We start from the raw sequence: 20,551 nt of genomic DNA, 5'->3' as shown, positions 1-20,551 counted from the left end.
ATGCCCATTAAAACACGACAACTGAACGTCGACGGAGTGACGGTAAGATCTATAAAACATGAGGTTACCATACGCTAAATGGTAAATAATGTTGGCATACGCAAAGAAGTAACATTAAGACGGAAGCCTTTTGAATATCAAGGATTCACAATATCGACAATATCGGTCAAACCAGTCAATAAAGAGCACCCAGGAAACAAAGAAATAGAGCAAGTTGTGATGATATTGGCCATTTGGGACGTTACTCTGCAAAGGTGGCCTGATAAAGCTGGCGGTCTTTAGACAAAAGTGGTCGCTAAGGATTTAGGTATCATTTAGTCGTTGAGGTTTTTTTATTGTAACTGTTGTAATCACAAAAATTACAAAGTCACTTTTATTCTGTGCGGCAGGGCCGGCATACGGTCTTAGCAGATCTGATGACACAGTGCAGTATATATTCGATGACAGGAGTAAACATTATAACATGAGTGATCATTAATATAACACATGTGAAGTCCGTGATCATAATACAGTCTGCAATATTGAAAATTTTGCTGTATATCCCTAGAAATTTTAAATGGTTTTAATTGTATTTCCTAACGTTACTTTGCAATCAATCCAAACAAGATTATATGAACTGACTAAGAACTAATTTTGCATTATATATTAATTATCTATAATTTTTTCCCGTGACATATTTATAAAAAAACGATCTCAATATGTAGACATGCAATTTTATGGCACCATTTTACTCTTCCAAATTTGCATATTGCACAGTTATCTGCACTTGCGGGTAGGTATTGATTGTGACGTCATGTGTTTGCGAGCGTAACGTCATACGTTTTGGAGAAAGCAACGTGAATTGTGCTCACAAAATAATGACGTAACAATCGATACCTACCCGCAAGGGAGCAAACTCTGTCATATGCAAGAACGGAATAGACCAAGAAGGAAATGGTGACGTCACCAAACGTTGTTAGGATATAATCGTCACAAATCGGGACACATTGCAACGTAACTTCATTTGGGAGTCAAATATTGGAATAGGAAAGAGATGCATCTTATGGAAAAATTATACTGAAGGAAAATCGAAAATTTTAAATGTAGAAGATTTTATTACTGGACAACATGGGTATGTAGAGCTCTGAGGTCACAATGTAATCAATGGATCAATGTTTTTGAAAGGCAAAATTGTAATATTAGCTACATTTATGAATTCGGGTCCGACTATGTAAATAAAATGGAATCAAGAAATGTTTTGGAAAGATAATTTAACAGCTTGGAATGAAGTTACATTAGCAAAAAAAACACAATTTTTTTAATGAAATATTGAAAAAGGGGTAAGAAATGTCTGTGACCTTATTACTGAAAATGACACTTTTTGAATTTCGAAGAATTTAAAAACACCTTTGAAATATTGTCAGATAATTTCTAATTATTTAAGGGGCTTTGTCATTCGATTCAACATTATTGTAGACATAACAACACCAAAATGCAACTAACAAAACCTTTGTGTAGACCGCTTATACTTCACCACATTCAGATTATACTACAGAAACACAAAAAGAACCAAAAATACAAAATGTATGTATGATTAACTCAATAAAGTGAATATATTGAGGAACACAGCAGAAATATCATGGGAAAATGTGACACACCATACACATAAAGTTTGGCAACATCATTACAGGATTCATTTTCAAGTTACAAAAGAAACAAATATTCACTGGTTCCAATAAGATTTTCTTTCATTTCTTCATCTGCAGAACCAAATAATGCGCTCTTTTTGTCTAAATTCAAAGTTGTATGTGATGTATCAAAAACCCACCGTGTAATATTATCCCATATTGGTTTAACATTTAGGCAATTCCAAAACATAAAATTTACTAAGGATATAAATTTTAAAAAATCACTTACATGCTGTATTATAGCAACTGACAGTATAATTAATATGTACATTTAAAATAATGATTAATAGCAAGCTCATTCCATACAAAATTTTCATAGTTTCCTAGAAACATTCATAGTAGACTCCTCCCCCAAACTAAAAAAAAAAAAAAAAAAAAAAAAGTTACAATCAACACAAATTGTGTAAATGATATTCATTATTTGAACCATAATTGGTGTTTAATCGTGTGTATATATGTCTAATTAACACAAAAAATAATACAAAATAATTTATTTTCCTTTGATGCATGCGCAATCAGTACATCATTCCATATAGGATATAGTGTCACGGAATTTTTTCGGGATGCAATTAATTATTTTTCATATTTTTAACTTGAATTAAAATTAGAAGCTCAAACTTTTCAACGGTGGTAATGATGTAAAGTAAGTAACTTTTGTAACTGAAGAAAAATACTTAATCGTCTGCTCCTGTTTTTGATAGTGAAAAAATACCATTTGTCAGCGGTGGAGCATCTTTAAAGATATCCACCGCTGACAAATAGTATTTTTTTCACTATCAAAAATAGTAGCAGACGATTTAGTATTTTTCTTCAGTTACAAAAGTTACTTACTTTACACCATTACCAACATTGGGAAGTTTCAGCTTCTAACTTTACTTCAAGTTTAAGATATGAAAACTAATTAATTGCATCCCAAAAAATTCCATGGCACTATATCCTATATGGAATGAAGTACTGATTGCGCCTGCACCAAAGTCAAAATAATCTGTTTTATTTTATTTTTTGTGTTAATTAGACATATATATACACAATTAAACACCACTTATTGTTCAAATGATGAATATCATTTATGCTCTGTCGGCGGTGGAGCATCTTTAAATAAATGTAATAGACATGCTTTAAAAACTTGATCGAAAGTTGATGTGTCATTGTTAATGCATTTTATATGGCAAACAAGACGCTATCATATTAACAGCACTGGTCATCTGATAACGTGCCTAAGTAAATATAAGAGTTGGATGAAATCCGGAGTATCGTATAAAAACTAACGACCTACGGTCAGTTCTCCTGGTAAAGACAATCATGCAGGCGACAGAAAAAACTAGAGGTCGTAACGACCTGGCCACCCCATACTCAGTAAAGATAAAACAACTGGCAGTGCTGATAAAAAGTGTATGAACACGTAAACCATGTTGGGCGCCAAGTTTGTAACAGATGAGAAGGAAAATGTTGCGGCCAGACCGGGATTCGAACCCCGGATTCGGTGGGGACTCTTTCCTAAGGAATGTTAATGAAATTCCATAGTTACGTCAGTATGTGTCACTCATCTCACCTAAATAAACAGAACATCAGATTGTCGGAGAACAATTTGGGAGTGTCTAAGCGAACAATAGGTAAACAGGTCATGTACAGGTTCCAGAAAAAAATCCATTACAGCTAGCCTATCCGAAACAGTCGCTCAGCTTTACCCCCGTGTTTGCATTCTACATGTAGCGCTAACGCGCTACATTGAATATGTCTGTATCCCATTGCGTTCATACCACCTTTAACTCAATCAACACACTGTTCAATCTCTATGAAACGTACATGTACTCGTATATGTAAATTATTCACCGGCATTTTGTTGAAATCAAGCTTTAAGGATATCAAAATCTTCTCCGGAACTTCTACATGTATGAAGAATTATTCGCGATGCAATTATAGAAAAGGATTTCGTATATAGCACGCATACTCCAGACGTCTTTACACTTTTTATATACATGTACAATGTATGTAGGTATGGAGCAATGTAACTTGCGTGTTGCACATGTTTGACGTGCTTATAACTATACAGGCTAGTATGAAAGTGTGTATATACACATGTCTACACATTGTGTTCACAGCGTATTATAGAGATGCTAATATCAGCAGAAAATTATACGGGTCTTCATGTAGCCCAGAGATGAATGTATAAAATGTGAGTACGCGTATGCAATTCAAACAATACATTTTTGGATAGATGATTGATAATGAGCGGAAAAACAACAGCAACAATGGTTTGTAATATCAAATTCAAATCTTAAATATAAATTAATGTTCTATGATCTTTATATTTCTAATTCAATATTGATATAATTCAATAACGAATCTTTTATTTTTTTAATTATTGGGGTTTTTTTCCGTTTGTTTGTGTTTTTTTTTTAACATGTGGGTCATATGAAATGAAGAGAAAGAACGACAACTCTGTTATAACAGAGTTTTCGTTCTAGAACGAAATGTTAACACGGCTAAATAAACCTATCAACCTGCTTATTTTCGCGATTTGAGTAATAAGGAAACCCAACGATATTTTTTGCTGAAATTTTGAATGTAAGCTAAACTCGTCGTGATCTATCGATTGAAGTAATCACCTTAGCTGTGAAAATTCAAAATGACGAGATATTTTTGATGCAAAACCTCCAAAATCGACATTTTGACCACTGGTTTCTGTTTAATTCGTCCTAGTAAATTAACTAATAAAGCTGACATGCTAAACTTTACATATAAAAGGTCCTTGCATTTCTGACAAAACGGTATTTCTGATTTTTGGAAATACATATAAAAGGTGTACCATTTAAAAATAAGTGATATTTTCAGTGGACATGACAGCATTGTAGAATTTGACATAATACCGTATAAAATGCAGTTCAACTATATAATAAACAGATCACTGAGTAGACTAAGTGTAGTAAATGGACCCAAAAATGTGCAACAGTGCAAAATCTATCCCCCGGTGTCGAAAAGCACAACAAGCATGGCGCAGATCTAAATGCGCCCCTATAACTAATTGAATCAAAGTTGAAGTAAATACCAAATACAGATGTACGATAATTACAGCTGTAATCCCCAAGTTGGTTAAAAAGTAGTATGTAATTTATAGGTAAAGAAATAAACCAGCCTTAGTTATCTCCTGTTTCTGTTAGAACAAATATATATATATAAAAAATAGGTAATAATCTATGACGAATACAAAGGTGTAATTGTAGTGTACATACGTGATTAATGTAGGAATCTGGTGATAACAGATTTTGATTTTGAGCATCTTTCAAAAACAACTTTTGAAAGTATGACTGTATCGTGTAAAACAATCTGAGGTCCAACGACCCAATTGTTTTAATTAAATGATCTCTCGAGACGAGCCACATGGGAGGAAGTTGCAGCTCCAGAAAAAAAAATCTAAAGAATGACCATTAATACAAAATTTGCATCTAAACCTTTTGGTTTAACAAGCTTTTAATGTGTTGTATGGAAAAAGGTCCTCGACAGAGGTTGGTCCTTGACCCATTTACATAAAAAAAAGTACAATGGGTTGTTTGCAAAAATCTTCCTCTGTAAGACTAACATATTGCTGTGTAGCTAACACTGGACACATACTCGAAATCATTGGCATAAATGTGAATAACGACACCTTTTCTGAAAGGTCAATAATGTTAATGAAAATTCATTTCACAATTTTTTGCTGTGTTGTTTTAGATTTCCTTAATGTACTCTATTTTGTCTTAAATACAGGAAGCATCACTAGTACACAAGTGAACAATTTGATCAATTGTCACTTGCGATTTAGCAATGTTAACTACTCCACAGCGCAAAAAAACCAAAAATGTTGTAAGAAACATGCAGATTTTAACAGATATTAATGTCAATAAAACAAGAAAAGACATTGCTCTAGAGTAGACATATGCGACACAATATATCGCCACTCTGTAATAAAAACGCAACTTTAAACAAAGTGCCCAATTTTGTTTCTTTTTAATGGCAGTTAATATTGTTTGTAAGGATGTAAAGGTTTGCCCATTAGGTTTTTCGAAGGGGTGAAAACCCCAGATGTCTCACATAATAAAAGCGAATACTTCACACAAGTACAGTTTAATTGTGGAGTGACTAAGTAGTAAACATTCGCTACTATATGTACAGAATCGCAGTAATAACTGTTCGTTCACTGGGGGCATGGAACCAGGTGACCATGAAGAGCCATTTAGTCTGAGGAAACGGAAATAGGCTTTGCCCTCCTGGTGCCCCATGGAACTGATACCGCGTACGATCGGACACAGCATACTGCCACAAATTGTCTAACTTTGGTCCAAAGAATCTGATCTTCCAGGGGAGGGCAGCGGGTTGGGTGAAATCCGCATATGGTGCTAGTCTCCTGAATCTGGCTATCTGAAAACGAGATAGGCGTCAGCAACATTTCATTTTTTGCCCCCCCAGGAAAATATTCACTATAAACAGCAAAATTGTTATTGGCTGCAACATAAGGGTCCTCCTACACATTTTTGAACTTTTCGCATGATGTTTCGCAGCATAATAAGTTGGTTCTTTAGATTGTAATGTTCAAACCTTTTATAATATGATTTGAACAGTAGCTTGGTGTCACAATAAAATACTATTTAATGCGTTTGCATTTATTTGTTTATATGTCTTAGCAACAGAACTGCTGCGACGACGATTGGATATAACTGATCTAAGAAAGCCATAGAGAGAGTTCCATCTGTGATGTAGGGTAGATCTAAAGGCCATTCTTCAGAGAACTCATCAAAATCCGTAATATTTTTTTTGAAAAACCCCCGGACCAAAATAATTAGTGGCCTGCTGCGTCAGTGAACAGCAGTAAAATCATGCCGCAGCCATAGTGATAACTGTCTTTTCCCCCAGGGATAGACCCAATTTTGGAGAAAGAATACCACATGTATATCTCGTGCTTTACAGTCACGCTCAAATTCAAAACAAAATACATTGTAAAACTCATCGCCATGAGTCTATAAAGTATTTTTTTTTCCCAGGGAATGAGATAACCCGGTAAATATGACTCTCATATCCGAAGTTCAAATGCCCGATAGGATTTGAACTTGTGACCCAGAGGTAGAGGTAGACGGCTTGTGGTAATATGTCGGGACATCTTTACCATTAGGCCACCATGACCCCACGAATAGAGTTCTCATAAAAGGTCTCATAAATGTTATGATAATTAGAAAGATTGGCACCTAATATAACCCATTACTCTAATTGCCGAACATGAAATTCCAATTAGCATTATACATTTCCAAGGCATTTCTCGATTAAAGCATTATATTGTTAAATTTCTTATGTAAGTATGATCAGATGTATGTATACCATCAAGGGTTGAAAATGACAACTGACTTACTTGTAAAAGGGTACGTGGGTTTTAAATTAAAAACTTTATTTTCTTTAAATGTTCACATGAACAGTTTTCATTGGGATTAGATAAAGGGAGGTAATTGGCTTATTATTTTTAAGGTATATTTTCTAGCAAAATACTCAATATCACTAAAAGAATTGCGAAAACAGAGAAATGTATGTTTTGTTATGGATTGAGTATTCGGTCAGACCAATATTGTCTATATTTTGACATTTTTTTTTATCTACACGAGGAAAAACAGTTTCTTATTGAAAAAAATGGGGGTAGCAGAGACTTTTACATGATTATTCGTGATGTACATGTATAAGTACATGATATTTTTCAAATCTTTGATGCTATGTCATTATGAAACGATATAATCCATATTAAATGAATTCTGGTTATTTTAACTTTATTATAGCAGTAGTTTTTTTTCTCTGTAAAAAAACTGTTTAACATTTCTTGTTCTATAAAATGTATATATTTGTAAGAGATTGAGTGCCAGCCAGGCGATATTGTCTATTATTACCTATTTTTTACTTATTTTTCGATAAAATGGGGGTAGCTAGCGGAGACTTTTGCATGATTAATCATGAAAATGCATATTCCAGGCACTTCCATTTATTTTAGAAAATCCTTTCAGAGTAATAGCCAATAATCCATTTTGAAGTCCATACGCCAGGGATTACTTCTCCATACGCCAGGGATCACACTGACATAATATCTACCCCTGCACTTTTTCATAATTAACTGATCGCCAGCTGTCAATCAAACCGCATTGTTTGTTCCGACATTGAATAGAAACACGTGTGTTTGGGGGTAGAGGCGTAGCTATATTACACCTGGCAATCAGTCAATGAAACTGCAGGCATCAGAAGACACAGGTAATTAGATCATTTAACGTACATCAAAGGAATTGTATAATGTGGTTCACTGTACATATGTGTTGGTTTGAAGTTGGGTGTCACTTTCTCTGTAATCTTGAAAGGAAGTCTATGCAGGACTCAGTTTTGAGGTCACCTGAGATGACGTCTCCAGGGACCTAATCTAATTTTGCAGAGAGACATTTCATGGCAAAAGGTCAATCAAAATTGTGAATTATATGGTCCCCTAGGGACCTGAGATTTGGGGCCAAAAGGGGTCAATTAGGCTCAAATTTTAAACTTCAACACTCTTCTCCTAAAATTCCGGAAATAGTGGAATCAAATACTCTTCATAGATGGAATCACGTGGGGAGGGGGTCACGTTTACTATAGTTTATCTAGATAAAACACATTTTTGAGCATTATTTGGTCATTTGTAATAGAAAATGAATCAGAATTATCAGTATGAAATGGTCATTGAATCATATTAACATATTTTCCATAACTGACTGAGGGGTGGGGCTAAAATGGGCCAAATAGGATAGGCTTAAACTTCAAAAACCTTCATCTAAAATTCTGGAAATGGTAGAGTCAAATACTCTTCATAGATGGAAAGGTTTTAAGGTCCTATACAATAATCATGAATTATATATGAACCTGGGGTCTCATGTTTTCCCCTCGGGAGGGGTCAAGTTTACTATAGTTTTTATAGGGGAAACACATTTTTGAACATTATTTGGTCATTTGTAATAGAAAATGAGTCAAATGTTGTCAGAATTATCAGTACGATATGGCCATTGAATCCTATTAACAAATTTTCCATGACTGACCCCCCAGGGGCCTGAGGATTGGGTCCGAAGGGGGTTTCTTTTAATTCATAAATGCTTTTTAAAGATTTGAACCAACTTTGCAATGTTCTTTCTGTATCAGCACTCAGGTGACCATCAAGGTCTCTTGGGCCTCTTGTTTTCTTCTGAACTGCATCCAATTTTACTATGAGATATTAGTCCATGGGTGGATATTATGTCAGTGATAGTAACCCCTGGAGTATTGGGGACGTAGCCAAAAATGATTTCTGCAAGCCTGTGATTGGTCAGTTTGTTTCTTCTGAAGAGGCACCAATGTTTCTATGAGATAGTCCAAGAGTGGATATTACGTCAGTGATAGTAACCCATGGAGTATTGAGGATGTAGTTTAAAAGGATTTTTTCATTTTTTTAATTACATTCATTTAGTGGTGTTTTCATAGACAATCAATTAAATTGTATCTTTCAGGTTCACTGCCAGTATATAACCTTGACCTTTATTCAAAGTCACAGGGGTCGAATAGACTAAAATCCTTAAATGACTTCAAGCTCTGGTATATTTTAGGTCATCTGACCCGAAGGGTCAGGAAGATCTAATGTCATCATGCATCGTCCGTCATCGTGCGCCGTCCGCAGTCTGCAGTGCGAACAAATGAATGACCTTGACCTTCATTCAAGGTCACAGGTGTCAAATATGCTAAAATCTTAAAACGAACTCTTATCAAGAACCAAATGGCCCAGGGTACTCATATTGGGTCTGCGGCATGCTGGGATGAAGGGCTGCCAAGTTTGTTCAAATAAATGACCTTGACCTTCATTCAAGGTCACAGGGGTCAATTAGGCTAAAATCTTTAAACGACCTCTTGTGAATAACAAAGAGGCCTAGAGATCTGATACTGGGTCTGTGGCATGCTAGAATGAATGGCTACCAAGTTTGTTCAAATGAAGGACCTTGACCTTCACTCAAGGTCACAGGGGTCAAAAAGGCTAAGATCTTTAAACGACTTCTTCTCAAGAACCAATGGGCCCAGGGTACTCATACTGGGTCTGCGGCATGCTTGGATGAAGGGCTAACAAGTTTGTTCAAATAAATTATCTTGACCTTCATTCAGGTCAAATAGGCTAAAATCTTTTAAACGACTTCGTGTGAATAACGTTAAGGCCTATAGAGACCTGATATTGAGCCTGTAACATAAATGACTACCTTGAGACTGGATATTGGATTTACAGCATGGTGGGGATCAAGAAAAGAAAGACAGGTTGTGGCTAAACGGAAGTAGTTTATTACTTTGATTGTTTCTACTTCTCAAAGCTAGACTCTTGCATTTGCGGAGTAGACATCTGTTGGAAAATCGTATGGTGTTCATAACAAAGGAAACACAGGACTCTGTAGATTATTTTATCCAGCTTAGAGACAATTTGCAGTACAAAGGACCAAGAACTGTTTGATGTTTATCGTAATTTATCCAGAATTTTAGGCATGCCCAATCTAAAATCCTATCCCTGATGTACCAAAATAGTTAGCATGTCGGCGATATCAAAGTACATTTACTTGTCTCGTAATAATCTTAATTCCTACATTAAGAGGGGAATCAAATGCCTCGCATGCTGCACAGGAGTAAGATGGGTACAATGTCACCGATCTCTTCGATTGGACTCATGTTTATAGTTTAGGTTGTGTTTTTAAAAACGTTACTGTTTGTTTTGGTAGACCACCTTTGTTGCTTATGACGTTTTGATAGCTGACTAAATTATCAACCTAACCTTGACTAATATTTAACTGATTGTCATCTCTGAGAGAGATTTCATTTTTCTATTTCATAAGAAATTATACTGGATACATTCAAACCATTTTTACCGACTTTAGCCATCCTTGCCCGACTGTTCACTTTAAATAGTTGAATATAAAAGAATAACTTTGATGTGATGTAAAAGTCCAGTAATTTTCAGATGGTTTGAGTACGATTTTGGATGGAAAAAAATAATATTTTAACTTATCTATTAATAAAACAAAAACGCACTTCCGGTTTTGAATGCCTGATTTTCGAAAAACCAGGTAAAATTGCTTATTTTCGTGTTTTCAAAAATCATATTAAATAACATCAATCGGGAAAACTGATCACATGAAACCATGATATAATGTTTAAACTTTGTGTTGATGCCAAAAAGTCATGTTTAAAAGAATGCACTTAAAAGAAGTTAGCCAAGGCAAAATGCCTATAAACCGGAAGTCCCTCTGCCCATCAACAAAGACAAAGAAGGAGTTTCCAATCTCTATGTATATATGTTTCTGATTTTACTAACTTTCACAATAAAACAAAATTAGTTGCTAAATTAACAAAAACTATTGTTCAGTAGATTAACTGTTAAATGTAGTTGTGGCTCATTGATATCTTAACTGATGATTTACATGTAGTTTGGCCAATGACTGATTTGAAACTTTTCCGTGAAAATTGTTCTTGGTGTATGACATCATCATGCAATTCTTGCAGTATTATGCAAAAATAACTCGTTAAAGCGATAGAAATGAGTGTAACATATGAAATCAAATTAAAAAAATAATGGTTGTGCTTTATAGAGCAAAGTTAATTAGCTTTGCGGTTACTTCCCGAAATAGTCACGGCAACACTACGGACATAAACAAATCATTATGTATTTACAGGCTTATCCACAGCGGAAATGACAGAAGTAATCGTAAACAACTGTTTAACCTATTGTGATATTCTGTAACTCTAAATTGTAATAAACAATGAACTTTACCGTATGCATTGTGGTTTCAGCTAATGCCATGCGATCGCATTTATTTTTGTAATACTTTAGATTATGACATATATAGAGTCAATATATTAGGTACATATTTAATCGATATGAATTGACCGATCGCCAGGTGTAATATAGCCACGCCTCATGCTCACAAACGCACGTGTTTCTATTCAATGTCGGAGCAAACATCGTAGCACACACAATACAAAATACAAAGTCACGTGTGGTTTGATTGACAGCTGGCGATCCGTCACACGATATGGCGATATTTTAATTGACGTGTTGCTACGTGGTTCTCCAAACATGTCTGATATGGAAAACATTAAAAGTTTTCATACTGGAAAAAAAACTTAGTTTAGGTCATGTCATTGGTTACGTAACATTTTCCATTCCACTTTATGTTCTTTCATTTATTCTCCTCTTTACCTTATCATATCTTTGTTTGATATCGCTGTCATATTGTGTCATAGTGTGTTGTGAAGAAGAAATATCTAAGTTGCAATAACTTGTGTTATTCCTATTTTCTTATATTCATCATATTTATTTAGTCTTTAAAATATGTTTTAATGTTGTAAGCGAATGTGTAACGACACATGTATTATTACATCATTTTCATTAATTTCATTCACATAATTGTAATGTACAATGTATTAGGTTAGGAAATGGGCGACGAAATGCCATATTTTGCTATAAGAAGTGTAATCTAGTAATATTAGTCATAAAAGGGTACTATAAAATGACACATTTTTTTGTAAGCGACGGATTTTCGCGAGTTCTTATTTCGCGGGTGATAAAATATGTGAAATTATATATCGTTGTCACAGAAGCCGTTAGTTTAAAAAATGCAAAATGTTGTCGCCCTGACAATAAGATAGTTTACTATAATGAAGAACCCAATATTGCGTTTTTTCGGATAAGATCCCTTATTCTACTCAATTGATTAAAAAATAAAGACATTTTATATGCAAACATATAGAGATATTCCACAGCAAAGTGCTGTTCATCAAACACAATGCCTGCCTGATGATTCCGATAATCTCTCATGTTTTTGAGTTCAATGCAAACACAATTATTTCTTGATATTTACAGCATAGCGACCAAGGGTAAAAAACATTTCAAAATGTGTTTACATTTATTTAACCAATTTAAGAATATAAGTGTACGGAATCCATCATTTTTGATAGAAAACCTGAAGAATTGAGAAAGTCGACCGAAATCAAATAATCGCTTGTTGAGTTTAGTTTTCAAAGACAAACATTAAAAATCAATATTTACACACTTAATATATATAGTGCATTGGTAATCACCACGTTTAGTGCATCATGTGCGTGATGTTATGTGAACTATAGTTTATTTATAGAAATTCTTTTCTTGATGACTTCATAACATTTATTGGGCCGCGATAACCGAGTTGTTAAGATATCTCGACATATTACCAAAAGTCCTCCACTTCTGGGTCTCGAGTTCGATTACCATGTGGGGCAGTTGCCAGGGACTAAACCGCTGGTCGGTTGTTTTTCTCCTGATACTCCGGCTTTCCTCCACCATCAAACCTGGCACGTCCTTAAATGATTATGGTTGTTAACAGGACGTTACACTAACAAAACCCACCAACTTCTTGATGGCTAATCCTAGTAGAAAGACGTGGGTGGAGCTCAATCATTTTTATTAACCTAGAGATGCAGATCAGGTATTATTAATACGCGTATGTGAGTGCAGGAGGTCCGCTGTACTGATTACAAAGTGTCACAACACCAATATACTGCAGTCTCCCACACACCACCTCACATACACATTACATCACAGAAGACCGTCCTTAAAAATCTAATAAATCAAGCAACCAACTTCATGAGAGTGAAACGATCGCCACCCATCATCATCATCATCATCATCATCGTTATCACTATAGTTATATCACTAAAAGAAATTATGTTATATGTAATTCCCTAATTTAGAACATGCGATCGCATACGATAGAAAAATGATGATTTTTTTATTCACAACAATCCAACAGAAACATCCCGGGTTGGAAGGGATGGCCCCTACACTGGTGACAGATCGAGTTTCAGCCAGGCTGCCAATGTAGGTCTTTGTTTTCTTACTTTCAGAGAATTTTTAAAATAGTGCAAACATGTACGTTATTATTTCATTAATGAAATATATTATGAAAACCAGTTAATACATTGTTTCCGCAAGAAAGCATTCAAAGGATTTATAAGCTATGAATTATGTTATACGGAACGTTGCCTAATGCTAATATTGATCTACGACAATGTGATCAACATCTAAAATGTACAAAGGTAAAATACCATTTTAAATGGCTGTGGAATGCTTATTCGTCGATTGCATTCACAACTTACGTACATGTATAATGCAAATATTTGGATCCCTTCTGTCATTACAAGACATAAAATATATGGAGTTTTAATGTCGATGATAATTACAAATGTCAATGCGGTGCCTCTGATAAGGTATCATATGACTGAACACAAAAACGATGAAAACTTGTTATCTTACGACAAACACTTAATGTACATGTATGCTTTAAGTAACAATTTTGCCAAGAATTTCCAAACATATGTGATATGTATCAATTTTTTTTCGTGTCACAATTCATTTTTCTGGTCAAGGCTGGTTTCCCGCAAACAACACCTAGACTTGAACAACCATACACGTCCTTTGACGGAGTACATCTTGATGTCGCATCAAATGCTAAGAACGATGATTCCTCGTCAGGGAAAAAGAAATGTTGTCTCATATCAGTCATAGCTCTATGCCTGGTTGCCATATTTGCAGTTCCTCTCGTAGTTTTGTTCGTCAAGCCAACATGTAATGGTAAATATTTTTTATTTCTGGTTTCAGGAACATATTTTTTTTCGTTTTCCCAAGTAACTTTCGAAGATAAACCTTTGCATCATTCCTAAACTTTACTCTTAATTAAGAATCTATTCCTGTTATAAAAAAATCAGATAAGCTGCTCCCTGATGTCACGGTATACTGTATCAAGACATACATGTGCAATCATCCCATTTGTATAAATCGTAACAGTCCTACAAAAAGTGACGTAGATTTTCCAAAGCCTGGCTTCAGGATGAAAATAGTCACGTAATGTATTACATTGCACAAAGCCATGTATGTGTCTTCTTAATTGATTACCTTGTAGGTGGTTCACAAACCCCGACGATATCTGGAGAAACAGTCCTTAAAGAAGGCGACAGGTATGATATAACGTGTAGCGGTACTGTATCTCGTAATGCGGATCTCCACCTAACCAGGATTTCCTCAGATGGCGCCGAAAGACTTGCAGGACAACTCATCGGCAAAAGTGATGTATCAGACGACCCATGCTATATCACGGTAACAAAAACCTACAGCTTCCTCGCCGACAAAAATCAAAATGGAACCAGGTTAAAGTGCGAAGTGACAGACGAAAACTTATTATCATACGTGAACAGTGATGAGATGGTGGTACAAGTAGACGCAGCGGGTACGTATGTATGAACTTCTAGGACCAGTTGTTCAAAAGATGGATTAGGCTAATCACAGGTAAAGAACAATTTATCAATCAAGATAGACTATTTTCTGTTAGTACTTACTTAACATATTTTTTAAGATTAAGAACATTTAAATCTTTACGCATTGCTGATTTTAGCAAAGATATGATTAAGGATTGGGAGGAAATAACAAAGGAAAATGTCACTAATCATGTGTTTAGGTTAATCATTTTTTAATAACCTGGCCCAGAGTTGTTTCCAACACATATCATTCTTCTGTAAGATAGAACGCATGTGCATTATCAAAAGACATTATACTGCGGTACCATTATATCAAACATTCAGATAATATAAGCCGTAAACTTCTGCATGCATTTTTAATAGCAAGCAATAATTAATATGATTTGAAAACATTGGGATATGGTAACGTGACTTTGCTTCCTAATACATGTTAAATGCATCCGTTTACCTTAGTCTCTAACAGCATCGATCTTTAAAACATAGTGTTTATTTGTTTGATACTCCACAAATTATCATTTACATATCACTATTCCGAATTTGCATATTACAGAGTTATCTGCACTTACGGGTAGGTATTGATTGTGACGTCATGTGTTTGCGAGCGTAACGTCATACTTTTCGGAGAAAACGACGTGAATTGCGCTCACAGAACAATGACGTAACAATCGATACCTACCTGCAAGGGAGCTAACTCTGTAATATGCAAAGACGGAATACCTATATAATACTATTTTAGATGTGAGAATGACATTACACCTAAATAACACGACCTGGAACCCAGCGTTCCGTGACGTCAACAGTCCGGAATTTAAGACATTTGCTGAAGAAATCGAACGTGACGTGAGTAATTTGTAATTTGTATTCATTGTTTCTGCTTCTGATTGACATGTAGAAGGGATACTTATACTTTGTCTATTCATTATTTTCAGGAGATTGCCAAGGGAAAAACGAAATACAACATTAAGTAAAGCCCGACCATTAACAATTTGTATATAAATGGGTTGCTATTTCTTGTAAACAAATTGCATTTTGTTCTCAAACTATCAATTCACCACAGTGTCCGATCCTATCCAATAGACACTAAACAAGCCAATTATCATGTTTTGAAATATTTAACGTAAATATTTGCATGGTTTGATACAGATGTCCAGTTTTGTTGATATTGCAGATGGATGTCGTATTTAACTACAGCCAATTTAGCGACAACTACCGGGATACCAAGGTCCTAAGACTAGAGTAAGTTTAAAAACTGTGATAATACAGAACACATATTTACTTAAAAGCTTTGTTCGAAACAGTTTTAAAATGTCGAAACGAAACTAAATTGGATTACGTATTTTTAAACGCTTTCAATAGTATTAAATAGAATATGTACATACACCAAAATCACAATAGGACTTTGCCAGTTGAGACTAGATGCTACTCAGTAATTTCTTTTTCATTTTCTATTCTAGGCAGGGAAGTGTCATAGTTCATCTCGTGATTGAAATGAGCCTCACTATCACTCATACCGATTCCGCCGGAAACACGTTCACTGTGAAGCTTAACATCCGGGACATTGTCAGCAACATCATCTTCACTATCCAGTCAATCCGGTTCAGTGGGGAGCTTAACAGCGGTCTAGTGAATACAGATACAGAAAATATCAACGCTGATATTACTACAGGTAAGGTTTTACAAAACAAATGTATGTGTGTTTATTTAAATGCGTGTGAATGTTTTGCTTATCTTATATACATGTATCCTCATGTTTAATTATCGTGAATCATTAATTAATACATCTATGATAAATTGCCGCAGTACCTTTAACTTCTATGAAAACGAAAAGCTTTGAGAGCGAGTTATTTTTCAATCGAACACAGAATTGTGTTAATTTGTATCTTTCAAGTGTAATTAAATTAATGCGTACATATATTGGGATCAACCAACCAATTAAAATGTATTGAGAAAATTTAGCGTCATGTGAATATTTAGACGGTCAATGAATAGCTATTATATAATGAATTTACAAAATATATCTGTATACAGATTGATAGTTAATTACTTGTAGATAATGTAGATGTCATATGAATCTGATCCTTCTAATCTAAAATTACATCTTAGGTCATACAAATTAAATGACGAGATTTCAACGTGATACAGGGCCAAATTCAAAATGGCGGCGGTAGAAAACGAGCAGATGCATAGCCACATTTTTAAAGTATATTTCCTATGATACTATTAAAGATTCTACTTTAAATTTATTACGCACGTTATATTTGTTTTGGTACATGTTTGCAAATAATATGTCTGGTTTTATTTCAGAGAAAGACTTACCTGAAGATGGTACGTACAGTTTAAACAATGAATGAGAAATAGAAAGTTATTTACTGTCAATATGGCAGTCCATTATCGATAGACCAGGGAATAATACCACTGTCGTTATATATACTCCTGAACTATATTGTAACGTTGTACACCAAAACAAACAAAACATCACATAACGGAACATTTTGTGGCTTTGAAGTTGGGCGTCGTCTCTGTACGTAATCTTCAAGTGAAAGCTGCGGTTGGCCAAGTTAAGTCTTGTCTGAATTATCTTCAGTTATAGTATGACTTGGTCTAGGGGTGGATACTGTATATCAAAAGTGATGATAGCCCCCGACTATCGAGGGCGGGCAAAACCATACATGTACATCGAGTTTAAAATTGATGAAAAAGAAGTAATTAAAGATGCTCCACCGCTGACAAATGTTATTTTTTTCACTATCAAAAACAGCAGCAGACGATTTGGTATTTTTCTTCAGTTACAAAAGTTACTTACTTTACACCATTACCACCATTGAAAAGTTTGAGCTTCTAATTTTACTTTAAGATAAAAAATACTAGAAATAATTAATTGCATCCCGAAAAAATTCCATGCCACTATGTTCTATATAGAATAAAGTTCTGACTGCGCATGCACCAAAAGCAAAATAAATTATTTTATATTATTGTTTGTGTTAATCAGACATATATATACACGATTAAACACAAATTGTTGGCCAAATGATGAGTATCATTTATAGTCTGTCGGCGGTGGAGCATCTTTAAAATTACTGTAGATTGTATAGGCATTTCCGGTAAAAGTACAGTAATCATAAAAATAGCTGATTTAAGATAAACGTATTCTCATTGATAGTGTTTTGCTATGACATATGGTGACACATATTGCAAGATATTTCCTCAGTAACAGTAACAAATGATTGTTATAGCAACATAACCAGTTCATGTTCAAGTTTGATTATTTACATTAATTAGTATCTAAAACTTGTGCATATTCACAGTCTTTCTTTTCGAAAATCAATTAAGATAAACTTATATACGGCATGTTGTTTTATGACATATCAAAATAGTATAATATCTATTTTGTTGCAGCATGTTCATCTCAGACAGATATTGTATTCCTATTAGATGCCTCTGGAAGTATCGGAGCAGCTAATTTCATAACCATGAAATACTTTATCCAAAATTTTACAGCCGGATTGGAAATTGGAGAATCTGCACTTCAGCTAGGTGTTGTGAAATTCTCATCTAGCGCTAACACTGAGTTCATGTTAAATCAGTATTATAGTCCACTTACCATCAACGAAGCTGTCGAGAAAATCAGATACACCGCTGGCGGAACGGAAATTGGACTAGCTTTGGAATTTGTAAGGGATACGTCATTTTTACCAAGCAATGGCGGCAGGATGAATTCTACACGGGTTATAATTCTGATGACGGATGGGAAATCTGCAGGTAGCCCCGATAGTGTAGCAAACAGTCTAAAAGGTGAAGGTGTCATCATTGTTTGTATAGGTATCGGCGGTGGTGTCGATGAGGACCAGCTCAACTCCATTGCCTATAATTCATCGTTTGTATTCAGCGCTACAGATTTTGACGTCCTGATTGACACAAAAAGAGTTGTTCAGGACGCTTCGTGCAATAACGAAGACTAGTGTAGAGTATATCACAGATATGTCGATCTGAAAAGTCGTTAGAAGAATATTATTGAGATGCTGTATTAGTGTAGTAATGCTGCTTTGATTTGAACATCGGTGTTCACGTGTATTTCTATCGATAGAAATCTTTAGATATTTCTGTTCTAGAATTGCATTTTTACGCGATTAAACAATGACAATAATTTTACTGCGTTTATTCCCCAACATAATGCATTTATTTGCAAAAGATCAGATTTTTTTTGTCTTTTGCAAAAGTATAGCGTTTATATGAAGTAGTCTTTTTTTTTATTTTTCATATCTTATTGGGCATCAATGAACTTCCTTATCTCCAACGCAAAGGCGACACTTAGGTATCACTATGTTGGCGTCGGCGTCCGGGAAGCAGTTTTCGCACAATAACTTTAGTATTTATTGTCCTATTTCAACCAAATTTGGTAAATTGCTTTATATAATAAGATCTGGGAGTGGTTTGATACTGGTCAAAATCCGTCATTATTTGCAAGAGTTACGGGACTTTAAAATCGTCAAAACAGATAAAAATATGGTTTCCGCTCGATAACTTCAGTATTTGTTGTCTATTTTCAACCAAATTGGTATATTGCTTTATATTAATGAGATCTCGGAATGGTTTGATACTGGTCAAATTCCATCAATATTTGCAAGTGTTTCGGGACTTTATAACTTCACCTAATTATTAACAATATTTTCAACTGTAAATAACTATTTGTTGTGATGCTGTACAGGCGAAACATCCTCTTCTGTGGAATTCTTGTTTACGCATGAATTTGTTTTCAAAATATAAGATTGCATTGCAATACTTATAACAAAAGAGCAAGAGAGAAATGTATTTATATTAATCAAATTATTATCAATTGTAGTTAGGCTGACATAATCGCCATTTTACATTTCATTTGATGTCATATTTCCCATGTTGTGTTGTAATTATAGTAGTAACTGAGATTTTATAGATCGTATAGTGTACATGTACAAACAGCATTTTTATAGTAGTTAGAAAATTAGTGTACTGAATTAAAACAAGCTAATATAGAGAAATAGTTTAAGTGCATTAACTACTTCAAATAGATCAGGCTAACAGATCGGAAATAAATGCGTGTACCTATAATTGTATGTAGTTACAAATTAAACTATCGTCACTGCTTTACCTTTTGGCTAGATAGACGAAAGTTAGACAGGCTGCTTCTAGAGACACTGTCAAGGAAATAAGGAAAAGTACGAACAAGTCCACACACAACAGTTGTAAATCTCGTACTGATTTACGTATTTACAAATTGTACCAAATGATTAATTGACAGTGTCTCTTTTCTGGTTTGATGGATTTATTGATTTGGATGAGCTTTTCTTATGAAGTCTTTTGCATTAAAATGAGTATAAATATGCTTGTTATGTTATCTGTTTGACATTTGAATTAAACCGTAAAAGTTCAGCAATGAAGTACATGCATTTTAAAATGTAAAAGTTCAGCAATGAAGTACATGCATTTTAAAAAAGTCTTTATTGAAACGTTATTACAAAATGAGTCGTATACATAATATATATAGTATTTACAAATTGAACATAAACAAGTCATATTACTGATAATTA

General features: G+C 34.5%; 1 protein-coding gene across 1 annotated transcript; it reads left to right on the top strand.

Moving 5' to 3' along the window:
* LOC138307097 (uncharacterized) lies at positions 1-19,942 on the top strand. Its single transcript, XM_069247727.1, has 9 exons — positions 1-42; positions 13,450-13,554; positions 14,103-14,307; positions 14,636-14,959; positions 15,724-15,827; positions 16,156-16,223; positions 16,442-16,653; positions 17,214-17,312; positions 18,384-19,942. Exons 1-9 carry the CDS (start codon positions 1-3, stop codon positions 18,944-18,946), a joined length of 1,722 nt encoding a protein of 573 aa, XP_069103828.1. The 3' UTR covers positions 18,947-19,942.
* Positions 19,943-20,551: the final 609 nt, after the last annotated feature.

Source organism: Argopecten irradians, chromosome 14 (assembly GCF_041381155.1).
Source record: "Argopecten irradians isolate NY chromosome 14, Ai_NY, whole genome shotgun sequence".
Classification (NCBI taxonomy): Eukaryota; Metazoa; Mollusca; class Bivalvia; order Pectinida; family Pectinidae; genus Argopecten; species Argopecten irradians.
Note: the sequence above shows the minus strand (reverse complement) of the source record. Positions and strands in the feature narration are given on the sequence as shown.

Coding starts and splice junctions, on each gene's coding strand:
- LOC138307097 (XM_069247727.1), top strand. CDS start 1: ATGCCCATTAAAACACGACAACTGAACGTCGACGGAGTGACG. Junction 16,224..16,441: donor ACCAAGGTCCTAAGACTAGA/GTAAGTTTAAAA, acceptor TTTCTATTCTAG/GCAGGGAAGTGTCATAGTTC. Junction 16,654..17,213: donor CAACGCTGATATTACTACAG/GTAAGGTTTTAC, acceptor ATACTATTAAAG/ATTCTACTTTAAATTTATTA.